General features: G+C 39.3%; 1 protein-coding gene across 1 annotated transcript in view; it reads left to right on the plus strand.

The window, feature by feature from the left end:
• Positions 1-19,815, plus strand: part of Sec24a (SEC24 homolog A, COPII coat complex component) — a 67,639-nt gene that overhangs the window by 17,604 nt on the left and 30,220 nt on the right. Inside the window, exons 3-10 of the mRNA XM_051180737.1 lie at positions 5,889-6,032; positions 7,720-7,797; positions 8,318-8,478; positions 8,865-9,037; positions 10,645-10,747; positions 12,193-12,319; positions 15,472-15,581; positions 18,789-18,901. Coding sequence (XP_051036694.1) covers positions 5,889-6,032; positions 7,720-7,797; positions 8,318-8,478; positions 8,865-9,037; positions 10,645-10,747; positions 12,193-12,319; positions 15,472-15,581; positions 18,789-18,901 — 1,009 coding nt within the window. The remainder of the gene's footprint in view (positions 1-5,888; positions 6,033-7,719; positions 7,798-8,317; positions 8,479-8,864; positions 9,038-10,644; positions 10,748-12,192; positions 12,320-15,471; positions 15,582-18,788; positions 18,902-19,815) is intronic.

A 19,815-nucleotide genomic window follows, 5' to 3' on the forward strand; every position in this document is an offset into this window, starting at 1 on the left:
AGAGAACTAACTACAGATAGTTGTCCTCTGACCTCCACACAGTTGTGTGTGTCTTGTGCCCCCTCGCATCATTCATACACATGCACATAATAATAATAAAATATGCTGGGCATAGTAGCACATGGCTGTAATTCCACAACATGTGAAACAAGGCAGGTGTACTAAGGCTTGCCTGGGCTATACAGAGATTAAAAATGTATATTGAAGCCTGGTGGTGATGGCACACGCCTTTAATCCCAGTGCTTGGGAAGCAGAGGCAGGTAGATCTCTGTAAGTTCAAGACTAGCCTGCTCTACAGAGCTAGTGCTAGGATAGGCTCCAAAACTACACAGAGGAACCCTGTCTTGAAAAAAAAAAACTATTAAAAACTATTTTAAAGACTGGAAAGATGGCTCAGCTGTCAAGAGTGCTTGTTGTGCAGTCATGAGGACAGGCGTTTAGACATCAGTACTCATGTAATAAATAAGCCAAATAGCCTGGACATACCTATAACTACAGCTCTGAGGGATCCAGCACCCTCTTTAGGCATTGGGCATCTGCACACATGTATACATACAGATACACAAACACAAATAATAATAATAATGAGTCTAAAATAAAACGAAGAACTATTTCATCTACTTTCCCAGTTGCTCAAAAGGCTTAGGCAGGAAGATTACTTAAGTCCAGGATTTGGGGTCTTTCCTGAGCAACATTCTCAAGTAAATAACCAATCAACTACATCACTCAGGAGGCAAAGGCAGTTGGATCTCTATGAGTTGAAGCTTAGCCTGATCTGTATAATGAGTTCAGACCAGTGAGGGCTACAAAGTGAGACCCAGGCTCTAAAGATAGATAGACAGATAGATAAAATAAGTACAACCTTGGTGGAAAGGGTACATGATCAATAACCTAAAATTTCCTTGGCCTTAAAAAAAAGCTCTAAGGTAGAATACTTTGACACCAGCATTGTGTTTAGAAAAACATAAATAATGATCATTCCCACATAAAAAAACAAGGGCCGGGAGTGTGGGTACAGTAGCATGGGCCTGTAATCCCAGTACTTGGTAGGCTGAGGCCAGAAAAAAAAAATCACAGTTTAAGGCCAGCCTGCTAAGATTATATCTTTAAAGAAACAGAATGAGAATTGTATAAACTTTAAAATGAAAGTAAAAAAGATATATAGCTCTCTAAAAAAAAAATCTGTTTTAATTTCTATATTCACTTCTTGTACTTGATAGTGTTAAACTAAAAACTCTAGTATCAAGCTGGGTGTGGCAGTTCCTACCTGTAATACTGCTAACTTGGAACTAAGCCATGAGATTGCCATGACTTTAAAGCCGACAGAATAAGATCCTGTCTCAAAATACAAAACAATAACAACAACAACAACATACACACACTGCAGTAATGAGATGGTTCAGTGGGTTAAGAGGTACCATCTATCAACATTGGTAACATAAGTTTCTTCTATCCCTATTACACTGTTCACTTGAGAGAAGGCTAGAACTGACTTCCACAAGTTGTCCGCTGAACACCAGATGTGTGACTCACACAGGAAATAACTGTCATTAAAAACCGGAGCTGGGTTAAGAGCACTGGCTGCTCTTCCAGAGGATCCAGGTTCAATTCCCAGCACCCACATGGCAGCTCACAACTGTCTGTAACTCCCAAGACCTGACACCTTTACACAGACATACATGCAGACAAAACACACCAATGCACATAAAATAAGTAGTAGTAGTAGTAGTAGTAGTAGTAGTAGTAATATCCTAACCCTACTTTGACACAGGACATTAAAAGAAAAAGAAAAAAGCCTAATGTAAGTTATACCTGTTTCTAGTCTCACATTCTGTTTTCTAGTTTTTTTGTTGTTTGTATGTTTGTTTCTGCATTTTTTACCCTCACATTAATTAGCTTTTAGGGATCTGAAAAGGCCAAGTCCAGAACTCTGACTCTTCTTGTTATAAATAGGTATTGATCAATTTAACACTTGCCTAGCATGTGCTAGGTAGCCATTGGGACCAATTTCTAGCAGTGAAGAAACAGGAATTACTCTGTCTATAAAAAGTCTATTTTATGGCCTAGCATGGTGGTGCACACCTTTAGGCCTGGTCTGCAGAGTAAATTCCAGGACAGCCAGGGCTACATAGAGAAACCTTGTCTTGAAATACTTTTTAAACAAGTCTTTTGTGAAATATAGCATTTTCTGAATTAAAACGTGTTCTAAGATATGAAAAACACCCGTAAGCTAACTTGTGTTTTGTTAAACATTAAGCCATTGGAACTTTGTGGTTAGACATCTTTTGGTGGTGTCATGGTCATAGATTCTTATTAATGCTGAGTTGGGAGTGCACCTTGCCCTTTGTTCTTTTAAATTGTGTGTACTGTCATAGATGAATGGGTGCTTTCTTGATAAGGAAGCTGCATGGCAGCAATCTTTACTTTCCCACTGAACACTGATTAATTTTTGCTAAATCAATAAGGTTTATTAATAACAAAGATTTTTCCATTTGGTCCTGGAGAATTTAGCAGTATAAGATGACTTTTTCAAATTTTTCATATTTGGCTGTCTTTGTTCCTTTGGTTTTATAAAATACATGTTTACTATAAGTAAAATATATTAACTATATCACTAACAAGTATAAAAACAAGGAGGTTTTATTTAGTTTTGTTTTTTATGTTTTGGAACCTGGCCTAGGGGATACATGCCTATCATCCCAGCACATGAATAGCTGGAGAGATGATTCAGTGCCTAAGAGCACTGGCTGCTCTTATAGAAGAAGAAGAAGCAGGTTTGGCTCCCAGCATTCACATTAGTTAGCTCACAACCATCATTCCAGCTCCAGGAGATTTGTTGCCCTTTGCTTGTCTCTATGGGTACCGCATGCGTATATATTCACAGACATACATACAGGCAAAGGCCCATACACATAAAATAAAAATAAGTAAATCTTAAAAATAAATGAGCATTCAGGAGGCTGAGGTAGGAGAATCATGACTTCAAGGCTATATAGTGAGCTCTGTCTTAAAAAACTGGAGAATGGCTCAAAGTAGAGCTCAATCAGTAGAGTGTTTGCCCAGCTGAAGATCTGTGTGTGTACCCCCAGTTCTCCTGAATCTCATAAATGAGGCATGACAGCATGTCCTCAGGAGGTAAAGCAGGAAGATCAGGGTTCAAGATCATCTTCTGCCATATAATGACTTGGAGGCTCATCTGTGCCATATGAGGCCCCATCTCAAATAGGTACACAGACAGACGGACCAACCGGCCAAAGGACTGGAGAGGTGACTCTAGAGCTAAGAGTGTATACTACTTTTTACAAAGGACTTGAGTTCAAGTCCCAGCACCCACATAGCACTGAAAACTGTCTATAACTCTGGCTGCAGGGGATCTAATGTCCTCTTCTGGCCCCTACCAGCCAGCACGGCATGCATATGGTGAATATACATCACTCATGTACACACATTCATATAAATAATAATCTTCTTTTAAAATTTAGATTTTTGTTCAATAATGTTTTGCCTGCATCTATGTTTGTTTGTTTTGTTTTTTGGACATAGCTCCTCTGTGTTAACATCCCTGGCTTTATTGGAACTTTTTCTATAGACCAGACTGGCCTCAAACTCACAGAGACTACCTGCCCCTGTCTCCCAAGTGCTGTGATTAAAGCTGTGAGCCACTAAGTTCAGCTGCCTGCATCTGTCTATGTAAGTGCACTACATGCATGCCTCATACTGTGCCAGAGGTTAAAAGAGGGCATCAGCTTCCCTGGAACAGGAGTTATAGATAGTTGTAAACCCAGTGTAGGTTCTGGGAATCAAACCTGGGTCATCTGCAAGAGCCTCTTATTTGGTTAGTGTGTGAATGTGTGAGTAAATGCCACGGTGCAGATGAGGTTAGAGGACAACTTGTAGTAACAGCCTTGTCTGTCCCAGAACTAACTAGCTTTGTAGATCAGGTTGGCTTCAAACTCACAGATATCCACCTGCTTTGTCTCTCAAATGCCGGGATTAAATGTGTTTGCCAACACTGCCCAGCATAATCTATCTGTCTGTCTGTCTGTCTCCTCTCCCCCCCCCCCCCAGACAGGGTTTCTCTTTGTTTCCCAGACTGTTGTGGAATTTACTCTATAGACCAGGCTGGCCTCAAACTCAGAAGGATTAGCCTGTCTTTGCCTGCATGCTGGGATTAAAGGTAAATGCAGCTATTCTTGGCCATAATCTCATTTTTAAACAGAGGAAAGTGAGAAGGAACTCCCCATAATGACATTAGAGATCGAGCCACCAAGGGAGGAGTGCCCTGTAATTTCATTTTTAACAAGTTATACCATAATAAAAACAAAATAGCTGGGTGGTGGTGGCGTACGCCTTTAATCCCAGCACTTGGGAAGCAGAGTCAGATGAATCTTTATGAGTTCAAAGATAGCCTGGTCTAATCCCAAAGTGATAAAGAAGCCATTGGAGAGGAGGGGAGGTGACTTAAGTTTTAGATGCTGAGAGCCACGTTTAAAATACCTCAGGCTAATTACTGTTCATTTTGGTGAAGGAACTTGTTTTCACAGGGTATATTAATTGGATTGTACTTGGAGGACAGTATCATTCCTGCTGTTAATAAAATTGTTTTACATCGAGGTTTTTTTCTTTAGTGGAGAGATGATAGTTCTTTTTGTGAAATTTTAGTATTGAGGTCTTAGGGTGTAAACACCTTCTTTTTAACTACTAGAAGCCCTTAACCTGTTATATTTCCTTTATTTTGAAAATGGTTGGTTGCTTTCTATTAGATGGTTTGTGCTATTTTTAGTAATCCTAGTTCATCTAAACACAGCTTATTTTCTTGACCATTGAAGTTTGTAACCTAAAGGTAGAATTCCACTTTTTTAAGGAGCTAGCACAGTCTTTCCCTCTCTCCCTTCCTTAGGAAGTAGCTATTGCCAAAGTGATCGGGTAGCTGGTGGCTCTTGCATAATGGGATGTGCTTTGTGGATGGACACCGGGGGTCAGTGTTCATGATGACATTTGGTTGCTCTCCAAATGGTTATACCCCATTCCAGAAGTTTGAAATGTGTAATTTGAAATCCTTAATAAAATTGGATCTACTTTTATTAAAAAAAAAAAAAAAAAAAAAAAAAGGGAGACAGAAAAAAGAAGATTGAAGAATTAGTTCAATACTCTATTTTTAGCAAGTAAACAAAATTAATAAACTGTGCTGGACATGGTCACAACACACTATGGTAATCCCAGTATATGAGAAGCTGAGGCAAGAGGATTACATCATGTTTGAGGCCACCCTTGATTATATAGTGAGGACCTGTATTTAAAACAATTACTGCTGAGCATGGAGGCAGAGGCAGGTGGATCTCTGTGTGTTCAAGGCCAGCCTGGTCTACAGAGTGAGTGCCAGGACAGCCAAGTCTACACAGAAAAACCCTATCTCGAACCACCCCCCCCCAAAAAAAAATTTTTTTTTCATTCATTTTAATTTATTCTTGGGATATTCCATATGGTTTCTTAAAGTTTTTATGATCAGATAGTGAAATAGATAATCAGAATATATCAGAATATTCTGCTTACCCTAGAAGTGATTTGATGATGATGTGTGCATGTACTTTGTGGAGACAGGTCTTCCAGTACAGCTTGGACGGACTCCCAGCTTCCTGAGTTTATGGGTTGCTGGTTTATTTATATTGCATTAAGAACTGACAGATAAGAAGCATGGTAAAAAAGAGTTATAAAATGTAGACTGTACATTGAATGTCAAATTTAGGAAGTTACTGTATTTCTATTAGTTTATTGGTGGCTATTTTTATTTTAAAATTCAATTTAGAAATCTGCTTGGTTTTAGTAAAGATTGTTGGAGACCTTTGTCTTAAATTTGTACATGACATGAAAAACCCATGTTTCCATAGGTTCTGCACTTCCCTTACAGAATCCACCTCTGCCTACCACTTTTCAGCCAGGAGCTCCTCCAGCTGGAGGCCCACCTCCCCAGAAAGCACCTCCTAGGGCTGCTGTATTCCCACCTTCATTGAATTCAACTGTCAACCACGAAGGTAAGTAAATGGAAGCCAAAGCCACTGCTCAGATTCTCAGTTTAGGATGGAAAGGAAGATGTGGAGAGCATCCCGTGCTTTAAAAGTCTGTTTCTAGATATGTTAGACTATTGTATCATCTTTCTTCAATCTTCAGGGGAAAAACAGATTCCAAGACTGATGTTCCTTTTTCACAAAGCTGCATCTAAGTTATTTGAAACATTGGTATATTTGGAGGCTAGCCTATGTTGCATGATATCTCATCTCAAAAAGCAAAAATTTAAAAACTTGTGTTTTTTTTTTTAAATTTATTCTGCTTTATTTGCTTTTGTTTGTTTGTTGTTTTGTGGTGCTGAGCATCAAATCTAGGATCTTGTGTGTGCTAGGCAAACACTGTATTATTGTGTAGCAGTTAGCCAGCAACTTCCTTTAAGCATACACACACTCCTACCTTCTGGTAGGCTGTGTGTTTTGCCTGCATTTATGTTTTCACCACATGTATGCCGGCTACCCAGGTGGGCCAGAAGTCCATCAAGGTCTTTGAAACTGTAATTATAAGGCAGATTTGAGCTGACATCCAGGTTCTGGGAATTGGACCTGGATCCTCTGGAAGAGTAGCCAGTGCTTTAACCACTGAACCATCTCTAGTCCAGCAGCTTCTTTTTTACTTGTTTATTTTTTTTATGTGCTGAGCTGGGAATTGAACCCAGGGATTTATGTGTGCCAAGCAATCTTTCAGCTACTAAGATATATTCTTGGCTTTTTTCCTGCAATATTTAAATTTTTATTTTCTTTTTTTTTTTTTGGCTTTTTGAGATGGGGTTTCTCTGTGGCTTTGGAGGCTGTCCTGGAACTAGCTCTGTAGACCAAGCTGGTCCCAAATTCACAGAGATCCGCCTGCATCTGCCTCCTGAGTGCTGGGATTAAAGGTGTGCACCACAAGGCCCAGCTATTTTTTTAAAATACATTTTTATTAAATGTGTGTGTGTGTACATGCAAACATGCAAGAGTCAGAGTACAATTTATAGAAGTTGGCTCACTCCTTCCATCATATGGTTTCATTCCTTTACACCTTCCTAGTAATCAACTCATCTATATGCTTGATGGTAGGCACATTTAAACATTTATTCTTTTTGGAGGTAGAGGCAGAAGGATCTCTGTGAACTCAAGGTCAGCCAGGTCTACAGAGCTAGTTCTAGAACAGCTGAGGCTACACAGAGAAACTCTTCCTTGAAAAACCAATAAACAAGAGGATTTGTTATTATTTCTCAGTGTGTATCTGTGTGTGGATATGTGCACATATGTGCAGTGCTCTCAGATACAAGAACCAGATCTCTGTGGAGTTACAGATGTTTATGAGCTCTTCTAAAAAAGCAGTAAGTGCTCTTAACCACTGAGCCATCTCTCTATCCAGATTTTGTTGTTTGGGATGGTTTTGTTTTTGAGCTAGGGGTTTGCAATGTAGCCTTGCATGAAACTCACCATGTAAACTAGGCTGGCCTCAAACTTACAGAGGTCTACCTGTATCTGCCCTCCCAGTGCTAGGATTAAAGGTGTGTGCCTCAGCACCTGGCAACATTTGACACTTCATAGGCTATGATTTAAGTTATTTTTTAAGGATTTCTAAATTTTTAGGTATTAGTTCATTTTGTAGAGAAACTATAGCAGTCATTCTTCTTTAAATCTTGTTGATGGATTTCCATTTTAGGTGTTACATCAAATCCCAATAATGGATCTATGGTGGCTCATAGTACTTACGATCAAATTGAAGGAGGAGGCTTCTTAGGTGAGATGCTAATGAACAATTTTCTTTCTTCTCTGATCATAGAAGTAATATGTGTTCATTGAAGGAAACAGAGAAAAAAGTTTATGTTATGTATATGTACCCACTGTTAATATTTTTTTTACCTCTAGGCATTCTAAATTGGAGCTTCGGGCTTTATGTGCCCAATTTTAATTAATTATACATGTTTAAATTCATGTACCTAAGCCCCTAAATTGCATTTAGGATGAATTTGTTAAAGGTTTTTTTTTTTAAATGAAATTTAGTCTAAATATGAAATTTATTATATGATATGGATGTAAATGAAGAATGCTGAACTTATTTCTGTGTTTATGGCTGTAGTCTACACTAACTAGATATTGATCTTGCTATTACTTGTTACTAATGATTGTTTCTCTTTAAGTTGATAAATGAAACTAATTCAAAAGGATTGATGTTATAATTTTCATAATTTAATGGATTATTATGGTGTATTATGTACTGTGGAACATAAAATAGAACTTAAAAGTTACCTTGTTTCTAGCAACACCACAGCTTATTAATCAGAACCCCAAAATGAGCCGAAGTGTGGGATATGCATACCCCTCCCTACCACCTGGCTACCAGAACACAGCGCCATCTAGTTCAGCTGGAATGCCACCCTCGTCCCTGAATTACCCAAGTGGCCCACAGGCCTTTACTCAGGTAAACCTTTTTTTTTTTTTACCTTTTGGTAAAAGGTACATTGAACATTTTATAGCCATTTAGAATAAAAATATTTCATAAGGCGTTTTTAAAGATTTATTTTTATTTATTATGGATACAATGTTCCTCCTGAATGCCAGAAGAGGGCACCAGATCTCATTATAGATGGTTGTTAGCCTCTATGTGGGGGAATTAAAGTTAGGACCTCTGGAAGAGCAGCCAGTGCTCCCAACCTCTGAGCCATCTTTCCAGCCCCATTTCATAAGACTTTTGTTTTGTACGTACTAACTTCTCTAGAACCTCAGCATGGCCAGGAGTTTAGAGGATGCTCTTCTAACCAAACTCTATACACCTACAAAGGTTATTCACTTTGAATCTGTTTGTAGACTTCTTTAGGTGCTAATCATTTAACTGCAAGCATGAGTGGATTAAGTCTACATCCAGAAGGTCTAAGAATTGTCAATCTTCTTCAAGAAAGGAACATGCTTCCCTCGACACCTTTGAGGCCTCCAGTTCCAAATTTGCATGAAGACATTCAGAAACTCAACTGTAATCCAGAGTAAGCCTTCAAATAGTGTTTCTTATGACAGTGTCTATGTTCGTAAGTTTTCTGGTGTGTTTTTTAGGTGTTACGAACAAGCAGTACAGGTAGACTGTGTATCTTAAGATAGCACTATTATTGCATACCTAATTTCTGTGTATTCTAAATAAAGAAATGGAGTCAGTTGGCAGTCTTTAAGAGTGCAGCCATGCTGCTTCCCAAGATTATTCATTTTCTGAATTACCTGGAAAGCCTGACTCTTCCTCTTCTGTCACCCTTGTTCTTAGCATGCTTTCCCTAACACTTTGGACTTCCTACTGAAGCTTCCTCCCAGCCATGTGGTTCCTTGTCTACCATGAGTCTGACCTCTAAGCCAGCTTAAGCAGCATGGCAGTTTATAAGAGTTGCAGCTTTTGGCAGTGCCTTGGTGGCGCACGCCTTTGATCCCAGCACTCAGGAGGCAGAGACAGAGACAGGTGGGCTCTGTGAGTTTGAGGCCAGCCTGGTCTACAAGAGCTAGTTCCAGGACAGCTTCCAAAGCCACAGAGAAACCCTGTCTCGAAAAACCAAAAAGTTAAAAATTAAAAAAAAAAAAAAAAGAGTTGCCGCTTTCCTGGTCTGGTTTTTCCTTTTAAACTCTAGTAAAAGTGTCCTGGAACTTAAAAAAAAAAATGGTCTAGGGAATGGGTTTATGTCCTTGAATTGATTGTTCCTTTTATTGGCTCTAATAAGATTATTATATTCATGATCATTAGATTAGCTACATTTCAAAGTACATAGCCATGCCTGTCCTAAAATTCACTGCGTAGACCAGGTTGGTCTCAAACTCGTAGGTATCAGCCTGCCTCTGCCTCCGGATGCTGGGATTCAAGGTGTTTGCTACCATGCCCAGCCTGGCCTCAAACTTCATCCTTGACTTAGTCTCCAAAATTCAAAGCCATTATGATCAGCTCTTTTAGTCCCTAAATCATTTAAATGTATGTAATAAAGACTCATCAATTACAGAATTTGTTATTTTGACATAATATTTTTAAAAGCTTTAGTAAAACTGCTTTTTAATAACCTTTGACCTTGTGTATGTGTGCACACATAGTCCTAGCTATTTGGTCAAGTGACATACGAGGATCACTTGAGCCTAGGAGTACAAGACCAGCTTAGGTGGCATACCAAAGCCCATCGAAATAAATAAACAAATAAATAAATAAATATGTGTATTACATAATGAATTGTTTAAAAAATAAAGTTTTGTTTGAGGATTTGAGTCAACACCTATTGATTCCAAGGTAATAATTATTAGTCCAGACTATTTTACACAGAAGCCAGATAAGACTATTCTTCATGATTAGTAGGTCTTTGATTTAATTTTTTATTTTAGTTTCTTGAGACATGGTCTCACTGTGACCCAGACTAACTTCAAAAATGTAATCCTAGTGCCTCAGCTTCCTGGGACCTGGATTCATGGTTATGTGTGGCATACATGGCAATTTAAATATTTTAATAATATAAAATGTAAGGTCTATGATTCATTTGTAATCTTATCTAAGATAAAAATATGCACTTTTTATTTTATTTTATTTGTTGTAAATAATGATTTCACGTGACATGTGCATTTTCTCCACCAACAGGTTATTTCGATGCACTTTGACTAACATCCCTCAGACTCAGGCCTTACTGAATAAAGCCAAGCTTCCTTTGGGGCTGCTTCTCCACCCTTTCAAAGACCTAGAGGTATGCTTCTTTTAGAGGAAGTAAATGTTTTGTGGAAATTATCTTAAATGGTAAAGTATTTCTGCAACAGTGTAAGAGTGAATGTAAAGTCTGTTATGTGGCAAACTTACTTTCATTTTAATTTTTAATTTCAACCAACAATTTTATTATAATTTAAGAACAAGGTAGAAGAAGATTTATTGAAAAACTCAAGGGATGCTATATAGATGGACATAACAACAGCAACAAAAAAATTGTACCCAGGCATGGTAGTACACACTTGCGATTCCAACTCTCAGGGAACTAAGAGCAGGATTTTGAATTTAAGGCAAGCCTGGGCTATATACTGAGATATTTTAAGAAAAAATAATTTCTTTATTCTTATTTTATATGCATTGATGTTTGCCTTCCTGTATGTCTGTGTAAAGGTGTCAGATCTTGGAGTCACAAACTGCTGTTATTTGCCATGTGAATGCTGGGAATTGAACCCAAGTTCTCTGGAAGATTAGTCAGTGCTCTTAACCACTGAGCTATCTCTCCAGCCCCTGAGACACTTCTTTAAAAATAAACAAACAAACAAACAAAAAAAAAAAAACTGAACTACTCTATTTAACTAAATTGTAAATTACCATTAAAGTAGTTTATCCTAGCTTTTCCAGTCAGATGCTTTTGCAGTGAAGTCAATTGCTCTAAGAAGTTGATTAAAGGCGTGCACCACCAACGCCCAGCTTTTTTTTTTTTTCCTAATTTTTTTTTCTTTTATTATGTATACATGCTTGCTTGCTAGAAGAGGGAATCAGATCTCAGTTCAGATGGTTTGAGCCACCATGTGGTTGCTGAGAATTGAACTCAGGACCTCTAGAAGAGCAGACAGTGCTCTTAACCTCTGAGCCATCTCTCTAGCCCTGACTCATAAGTCTTAATATAGTTGATAATATAAAGTCAAGACTATGCAACAGTTTCATTCCTCATTATTTTAGAATATACTTTATCTTCTGAGAGCTGAGACAGAAAGATTACCTAAATCCAGGAGTTTGAAACTAATCTGGGCAACATGGTGAGACCTATCTAATCAAAAGGGAATGTTGTTCCTACTTCCTTTATATTTTTCCTTGAAAACACATTGTTTTCTTGGTCTGCAGTGTGAATGCTTAGTGAAAAGATGAATACTTTTCTAATTGATACCTTTCACTATGGACTGACGCCACTCCCATGTGGTGTTTTGAGAGTAGCTCTGGCTCTGCAGCCTAGGCTGGCCTCAGGCTTGCTGCCTCCCTTGCTTCTTCTCCTACACTCTGGCCCCAGATGTGAGCCTCTGCCCACACTTTTTGCCCTAGGTTTCACTCCAGAGTTAAAATGTCTTGCTAGTTATTTGGAAGGGATAGATTAATGTCTTCTTGCTCAACTTAATGAACATTGCCTTTAACAACTTAGCTTTTGGTTTTTTTTGGTTTTTTTTTTCCCAGCAATTGCCTGTGGTCACCTCCAGTACAATTGTGAGATGCCGTTCATGTAGGACTTACATTAACCCTTTTGTCAACTTTCTTGATCAAAGAAGGTGGAAATGTAACTTATGTTATCGAGTCAATGATGGTATGTATTTTTTAAACACTGTCTTAAAAAAACATATTTATGTCAGGTGATGGTAGTACCTGTGAGTTCAAGGCCAGCATGGTCTACAGAGTGAGTTCCAGGACAGCCATGGCTACACAGAGAAACCCCATCTCAAAAAAGCAAAAACAAAAAATTTATTTTAATTGTGATTATGTGTGTAGGTATATGTGCCCGTTAAATACAGGTACCCTTGAAGACCAGAGGCATCTGATCCCTCTGCACCTGGAGTTCCAGATGGTTGTGAGCTGCCAGATGTGGGAACTGAATTGGGATCCTCCACAAAAGCAGTATACACTCTTAATGATGAGCTGTTTCTCCAGCCCCCTGAAACATTTTCTAATTTTTACTTGCAATGTGCATAAAACCAGACAATAAAGTACAGAATGACAAGAGCTGGGCTTGGTGGTTCACTTCTTTAATCCCAGCACTTAGAAGGTAGAGCAGATAGATCTCTGAGTGAGAAACCAGCCGGTCTATACATAGAAAGAGATTCTGTCTTGAGAAAGACAGAGAGAGCACAAGTACGTGAGATTCTAACCACTAGGGAGCCTGAGCAGGATGGTAGTAATGGTGAAAGCCTAGTTCAAGAAAAACAGCCCTTAGCTGGGCAGTGGTGGTGCACACCTTTAATCCCAGAACTTGGGAGGCACATGCAGGTGGATCTCTGTGAGTTCAAAGCCAACCTGGTTTACAGAGTGAATTCCAGGACAGCTAGGACTATTACAAAGAGAAACCCTATCTTGAAAAAAAGAAAAACAGCCCTTTTATTTACTTGATCTACAGATAATTAGTCTCTTTTTTTAGTTCAGATAGCTATTGTTAACTTTTTTTATACCTTTATACATAAAAATGAGTACTTTTGGGTAGAAATGAGATAATTTTGAGGCACTAGTTTACATTTATTATATTGAGATTATAGTGGAATAGTTCACAGTACTGTTTAAGTTTTTTGTTTTATTTGGTACATTTTTTTCCTGTATCCCTGGTTAGTCTGAAATCACTGTGTAGCTAAGGATGCCTTGAGCTTCTGATCCTCTTTCCTCTTCCTACTAAGTGCTGGGGTTACAGGTATATGCTGCCATATCTGGTTTATGTAGTGCTGGAGGTTGAACCCAGGACGTCTTCCATATTAGGCAAGCACTCTTCCATCTAAGCTATGTCTCCAGCCATAAATATTTTATTTTGAAATTAATTTGTGTAATTTCCCCCTAGGGTGATAGAAAGTAAGTTAATAAGTACCAGTTGCTTTATTCCCTCACTGCTTTTGAAGAGTGGGTCAGTACTAGGTTAGCTGAATGAGTGTGATCAGTAACTGAAGAAGAGGTGTGCTTTCTCAGTAACTACTTCATAATTTATATTTGAAGGGCATCCTATTATCAACAGCATTCTGTTGGGATCCTTAGCACTTGGGAGACAGAGGCAGCAGGTTATGTTATCCCTGGACTATATAGGAGAGTTCAGAGCAGTCTGGGCAGACTACATGACAGCATGACTCAGAGAGACAGAAGAGAGAGAAAAGAGAACAGGAGAGGAAACGATTAAATAACTTTTTGGAAGAAATTTAATTAGAGATGAGACTATAGTTGAGTGTGGTGTCACATACCTGTGATTTGCGCCCTTGAAGAGGCTAAGGCTGACCTGGGCTACAAAACAAAACCAAGTATATTCTCTACTTTATAAAAATTCAGGGAAAAAAAATGTAGTGTTTAATTCACCTAATCTTTTGTTGTTGTTGTTTTGGTTTTATTTATTTGTTTGTTTTTTTGAGACGGGGTTTCTCTGTGTAGCCCTGACTATCCTAGAACTAGCTCTGTAGATCAGGCTGGCCTCAAACTGGAATTAAAGATGTGCATAACCACCACTGGCTTTCATCTTTAAAATCTTGAGTATATGTGCACAAATGAAGTTTTGATAAAAGTTATAGCCTCCTAGCCAGGTGGAGGTGGTGCATGCCTTTAATTCCAGCATTCGGGAGGCAGAGGCAGGTAGATCTCTGTGAGTTCAAGGCCAGCCTGGACTACAGAGCCAGTTTCAGGACAGCCTCCAAAGCCACAGAGAAACCCTGTCTCCAAACCCCCCGCCCCCCAAAAAAGTTGTAGCCTCCTTCATATGCCATTGAGCTATTTAATAAACTGTACCTTACCCTTTGAATACATAAAGATTTTAGATTGGTGTAGTCATTGTGACTTATTTGCTAATTTTTAAATCACATTTATTTATTTTGTGTATAGGGGGGTGGGAGACACATGCCACACACATATGCACATGGAGATAAGAGGACAGCTTGTCAGGACTCAGTTCTCTTCATTCCCCAATGTGAGTTCCAGGGGTCAAACTCAGGTTGTTAGACTTGACTGCAGCTACCCTGATCAGCTGTGTCATCTTCCTGACCCTTTACTTTTTGAGACAGGGACTCGAATTATACCCCTGGTTGGCCTGGAATTTATTTGCTAGGTAGCCTAGGCTGCCACCTAATTTGGTCACACACCCCCACCCCCCACCCCTGGCCTCAGTCTCTCACATGCTGGGATTATAGGCATGCGTCACTTCACCCAGGCTAAAGATTCAAACAATTTCTGGGAAGCTAGGTTTCAGTGACAGCTCTGAGCATAGTGAATAACAAGTTGGGGCAGTTGGTGTTGTATAAAGGCAATTGGTATTTATGAAACTTGTTGATTCCTCCTGGCTTTCACCCTGAAGCACTTGCACCTCCATTTTCTGGTAGCACCCAGCCTTCGTGCCTTCTGGGTCAAAGGTTAATTTTTGTACATTTGTGAGATTTTGGAAAACAAGTGGCATTTAATGTAAGTCTGAGAGGCTAGCCTGCTCTTCAGATTGAGTTTCAGGACAGCCAGGACTATTACACAGAGAAACTCTGTCTCAAAAAACAAACAACAACAAAAAGAATTTAGACAGGACATCAAGTGCTGGGGAAAGTCACAGTGATTACAGTTGTCAGCAAAGCCTCTTATTGCCATCTAGTGTGGGAGTTTAAATGGAGCCTTTGTAAAAGTCATTGTGTTACTTTATTTTTTGCTTGGATTAAATTAATCACAACACCGTAAAGTAAAATATCCAAGTACAAGGTATTGAATTAATCCTTTTATCAATATATTGTTTGTGTTGCATAGTTCCTGAAGAATTCATGTACAACCCTTTAACCAGAGTTTATGGAGAACCTCACAGAAGGCCTGAAGTTCAGAACGCTACTATTGAGTTTATGGCTCCTTCAGAATACATGGTAAGCATTCTTTTTGTTTCTTTGTTTGTTTTTCCAGATAGGGTTTCCTGAGTAGCTTTGTAGCCTGTCTTGGAAATTGTTCTGTAGATCAGGCTGGCCTTGAACTCACAGAGATCCACTTTCTCTGCCTCCCAAGTGCTGGGACTAAAGGTGTACACCACCAATGCCTGGCATGGTAAGCATTCTTTTACTTTTCTTTTTTAAAGGAGGGGTTATGCTGATTATTTTATTTTATTTTGCAAAAGGATCTTGCTATGTATTCATGGTTGGCCTGGCATTTGCTAATTTGCTGAGATAGCTTCAGAGTTCCCATAATTCTGCTTTAGTCTTCCAAGTGATGTAATTATGGTTGTGAGCCATAACCCCAACTATAATATTGAATTTTAAGAAAAACAATATAATAACCTTCAACAAAATTCTGTTCTTAGCTGAGAAGATACTTATCTGACAAGTAGAAATGCTTGCTGTGCAGGCCCAGGACTTGAGTCCCATCCCTGGAACCCACACCAAGGTGCAAGGAGAAAAACAGATCCTGAGAGTTGACTTCCATACATTCTCTATAGTGTGCATGTACCCACAGTGCACACATCAGCATGTTTGTGCACATGTATGCACATACACGCATGTAGTTAGAATAAGATATTCAGAGAGTAAAGGTGTGTAAGGTTCCATGTTAGTGTATAAATGGATGTTTTCTCTCCTGCCCACTGGTTCCCAAATAACCATTCAGAGGCTTATATTAAATACAAACACTTTGCCGATAGCTCAGACTTATTAAGTAGTTCTCACATTTAAATTAATCCATTTATATTAATCTGTGTATTACCACATGGCTTGTGGCTTTATCTGTCCTCTAACATCTTGCCTTCCCAGCAGCCAGCTTGGGTCTCCCTCACTCTGCCCTTCTTCCCTTCCTTAGTTTGTTTTTTCTGCCTAACCTTATCCTGCCTGGCTATTGGTCAGTCAGCTTCTTTACTAAACCAATCAGAGCATAATTTACACAGTGTACAGGAATATTCCACAGCATCAGTATCTTGTCTGTATCAAGCAATTTGTAATAAAATATTGTGATCATATTTATATTTCATATATTTCAGTCAAATATGACTTCTGTATTTTACAAATAATGCTGTGTAATCCAAGCACTTAAGAGGTAGAGGCAGGAGGATTAGAAGTTCAAGCCTGCCTTATATGTGAGTTAGGTCAGTGGTGGGCTATATAAAATAATTTCCAAAACAAAACAAAAAAACCCCAGTGGCTGGAGATATGGTTTAGGGGTTAAGCACTCTGACTGCTCTTACAAGAGGACCCAAGTTGTAATTCTGATTTCAGGAGATCTGAATCCTTCTTCTGGTCTCTGTTTGGACTGTATCTGAGTAGTACACACACACACATACATATATACATGCTGGTATTCACACATACACATAAAACAAAGCAAATAAATAAAACACAGAGCCCAGGCCTCTTGATTTAGGATTTCTTTCTTTTACTAAGCCTTAATTGCATCTAATAAAAAGGAGTGTGATAATGATACTACCGTGTAATACCATCGTTTGTTTGTTTGTTTGAGATGGGTTTTTCTGTATTGTTTTTGGAACTTGTCCTGGAACTTGCTCTATAGACTAGGCTGGCCTCAAACTCATAGAGATCTGCCTGTCTCTGCCTCCCGAGTGCTGGGACTAAAGGTGTGAGCCACCAATGCCTGGCTAATACCAATCTTTATTACTAGTTTATTATTGTTGTGTGTGTGTGTGTGTGTGATCCTGTAAGACAGAGAGCAACCTCTAATGTCATTCCTCAGGTGTCATCCATCATGATTTTTGCTCTTTTTTGTTTGAACCAGGGTCTCGTTATGTAGCCCTGATTGTCCTGGAACACTGGAGACCAGACTCGCCTAGAACTCATAGAGATCCGCCTACCTCTGCCTCTTGAGAGAAACTGGGATTTTGGGAATGCATTACTAAGCCAACCCACCTTGGTTTTTGCTTGTTTGTTTGTTTGAGACAGGATCTCTCATTGACCTGGGACTCGTTGATTAGGGTGGGCTAACTAGTTAGAGAGCCCAAAGGACCCTCCTGTCTTGGCCTCCTCAGCACTGTTTACAAACTCATGCCAACACGTTAGATTTTTCACATGGGTTCTGGGGATTAAACTTGGGTCTTCATGCTGGTATGGCAAGCATTTCAAGTGAGCTGTCTCGCTATTTTAGAGTATGTATATATAGTATTTTTGTACTTATATGTAAGGTTGAATCCATTTTACTAGATAATTTTTGAGGGAGTCTGACCTTTTTTTTTTTTTTTTTTTTTTTTTTTTTATTCTTTGAGTTGCTGAAGTGATTAGTAAAGTTCTCTGCACTTTCTCTGTCAAATTAAAGAGCCCAAGCATCTGCTGTTTCAGCCAAATGTGGTGGCACATGCTTTTAATCCTAGCATTCAGGAGGTAGAGGCAGGAGGATCCCTGTGAGTTCGAGGCTAACCTGTCTACAGAGTGAGTTCCAGGACAGCCAGGATTAGAGAAACCCTCTCAAAAACAAAACAAAAAAGATGATGATGATGATGATGAAGAAATTTGCTCAATAGACAAGCCAATCATAATCGTATAAGTTATCAAATAATCATGAAGTAAACTACCTTTGTTAGTAATGTCTTGACCACTACCTACCTTAACATTAGGTGTTGCAGAGATGTCTCAGGGATTAAAAACACTGGTAGACTTCCAAGAGACCCAGATTTGATTCTTAGCACGTACATGAGAGCTGATGCCCATCTGTACTGCAGTTTCAGGGGATCCAACATTTCCCTTCTGGCTTCCAGGGTGTCTGTACATGGTGCACAAGCATGCAGGAAAGCACTCTACACATCTTAAAAAAAATAAGAGCAGAGCATTTCCAGCAGTGCCGGAGCCTTGTGATGGCACATACTCTTTCCTGCTTGGAGAGATCTCTTCTGAACTGTGCAAACACACTTCTCTTCCCTTATATTTGAAATAAGTAGTGTCTTCAAAATGAGCAATCAGTTTGTTTCAAAGATATGTCAGCTTAGACCTTACTTAGAGCTTGTGGTAGATGGGAAATAGTTCACTGTTGCCTCCACTTAGCCCTTTAATAGTGCTTATGTTGTAGTTTTGCTGTCTGTGACCTCAGCATGTAAATTTAAATGTAATACTGTTGGATGTATTTAATGGAATTCTTTTTCCCTCTAGTTACGACCACCACAACCTCCAGTGTACCTCTTTGTGTTTGATGTATCTCACAACGCAATAGAAACTGGATACTTGAATTCGGTTTGTCAGAGTTTGTTAGACAATCTGGATCTGTAAGTGTTGTAATTCAGCTTAATTTGAAAGAGATAGTGTTTTCAAAATGAACACTTAGTTTATTTTAAAGGTGCATAAAGATGTTCTAAAGGACCACTTAAATGGGTTGGGATAGCTTAAGCCATACTTAGAGTACTGGGAAGAGGAGTCTGAGGAGCCCCTGTGCCTGTCACCTTCAACATGCTGCTGGTTTGCTTCATGGAGCCCTCTTTCATACACCTTTTCTACTTGCCTATTTTCAACCAAGCCTCGGCCATCACACCATATTACCTTTCAATACCTCCAGGCTTTTTAAGTACAAGATCTTGCTCTGTAGTCAGGGCAGGCCTCAAACTCACTGTGTAACTCAGATTGGCTCCACACCTCCAGCACTCTTCTTGCCTTGGCCTCTTGAGTGCTGGTATTATAGACATGAACCACTGTGCCTAGTCATGGTATGATTTTTCACTTATATATACGTATTTTTAAAAATTTTATTTACTTTTTACATCAGACCCCACAGTTTCTTTTCCTTCTCTCTTCTCCTCGAAGTCCTGCCTGTCTTCCCCCGTCCACTCCTCCTCCATTCTCTTCAGAAAAGGGCAGGCCTCCCATGGATATGAACCAGCCATGCTCTTATATCAAGATGCATGGAGACTAGGCACCTCCTCTCCTATTAAGGCTGGACAAGGCGACCTAATAGGAAAGAAGGGTCCCCAAAGCAGACAGCAGAGTCAGACAGCCCCTGCTCCCACTGTTAGAAGAGTCCCACAAGAAGACCAAGCTACACAATTGTAACATATGTGCTGAGGGCCTAGGTCCATCCTGTGCAGGTCCATCATTTCAGTTTCTGTGAGCCCCTATGAGCCCAAGTTAGTTGATTCTATGGGTTTTCTTGTCATGTCCTTGACCCCTCTGGCTTCTATAATCCTTC

The sequence above is a fragment of the Phodopus roborovskii genome, unplaced genomic scaffold (genome assembly GCF_943737965.1).
Source record: "Phodopus roborovskii unplaced genomic scaffold, PHOROB, whole genome shotgun sequence".
NCBI lineage: Eukaryota > Metazoa > Chordata > Mammalia > Rodentia > Cricetidae > Phodopus > Phodopus roborovskii.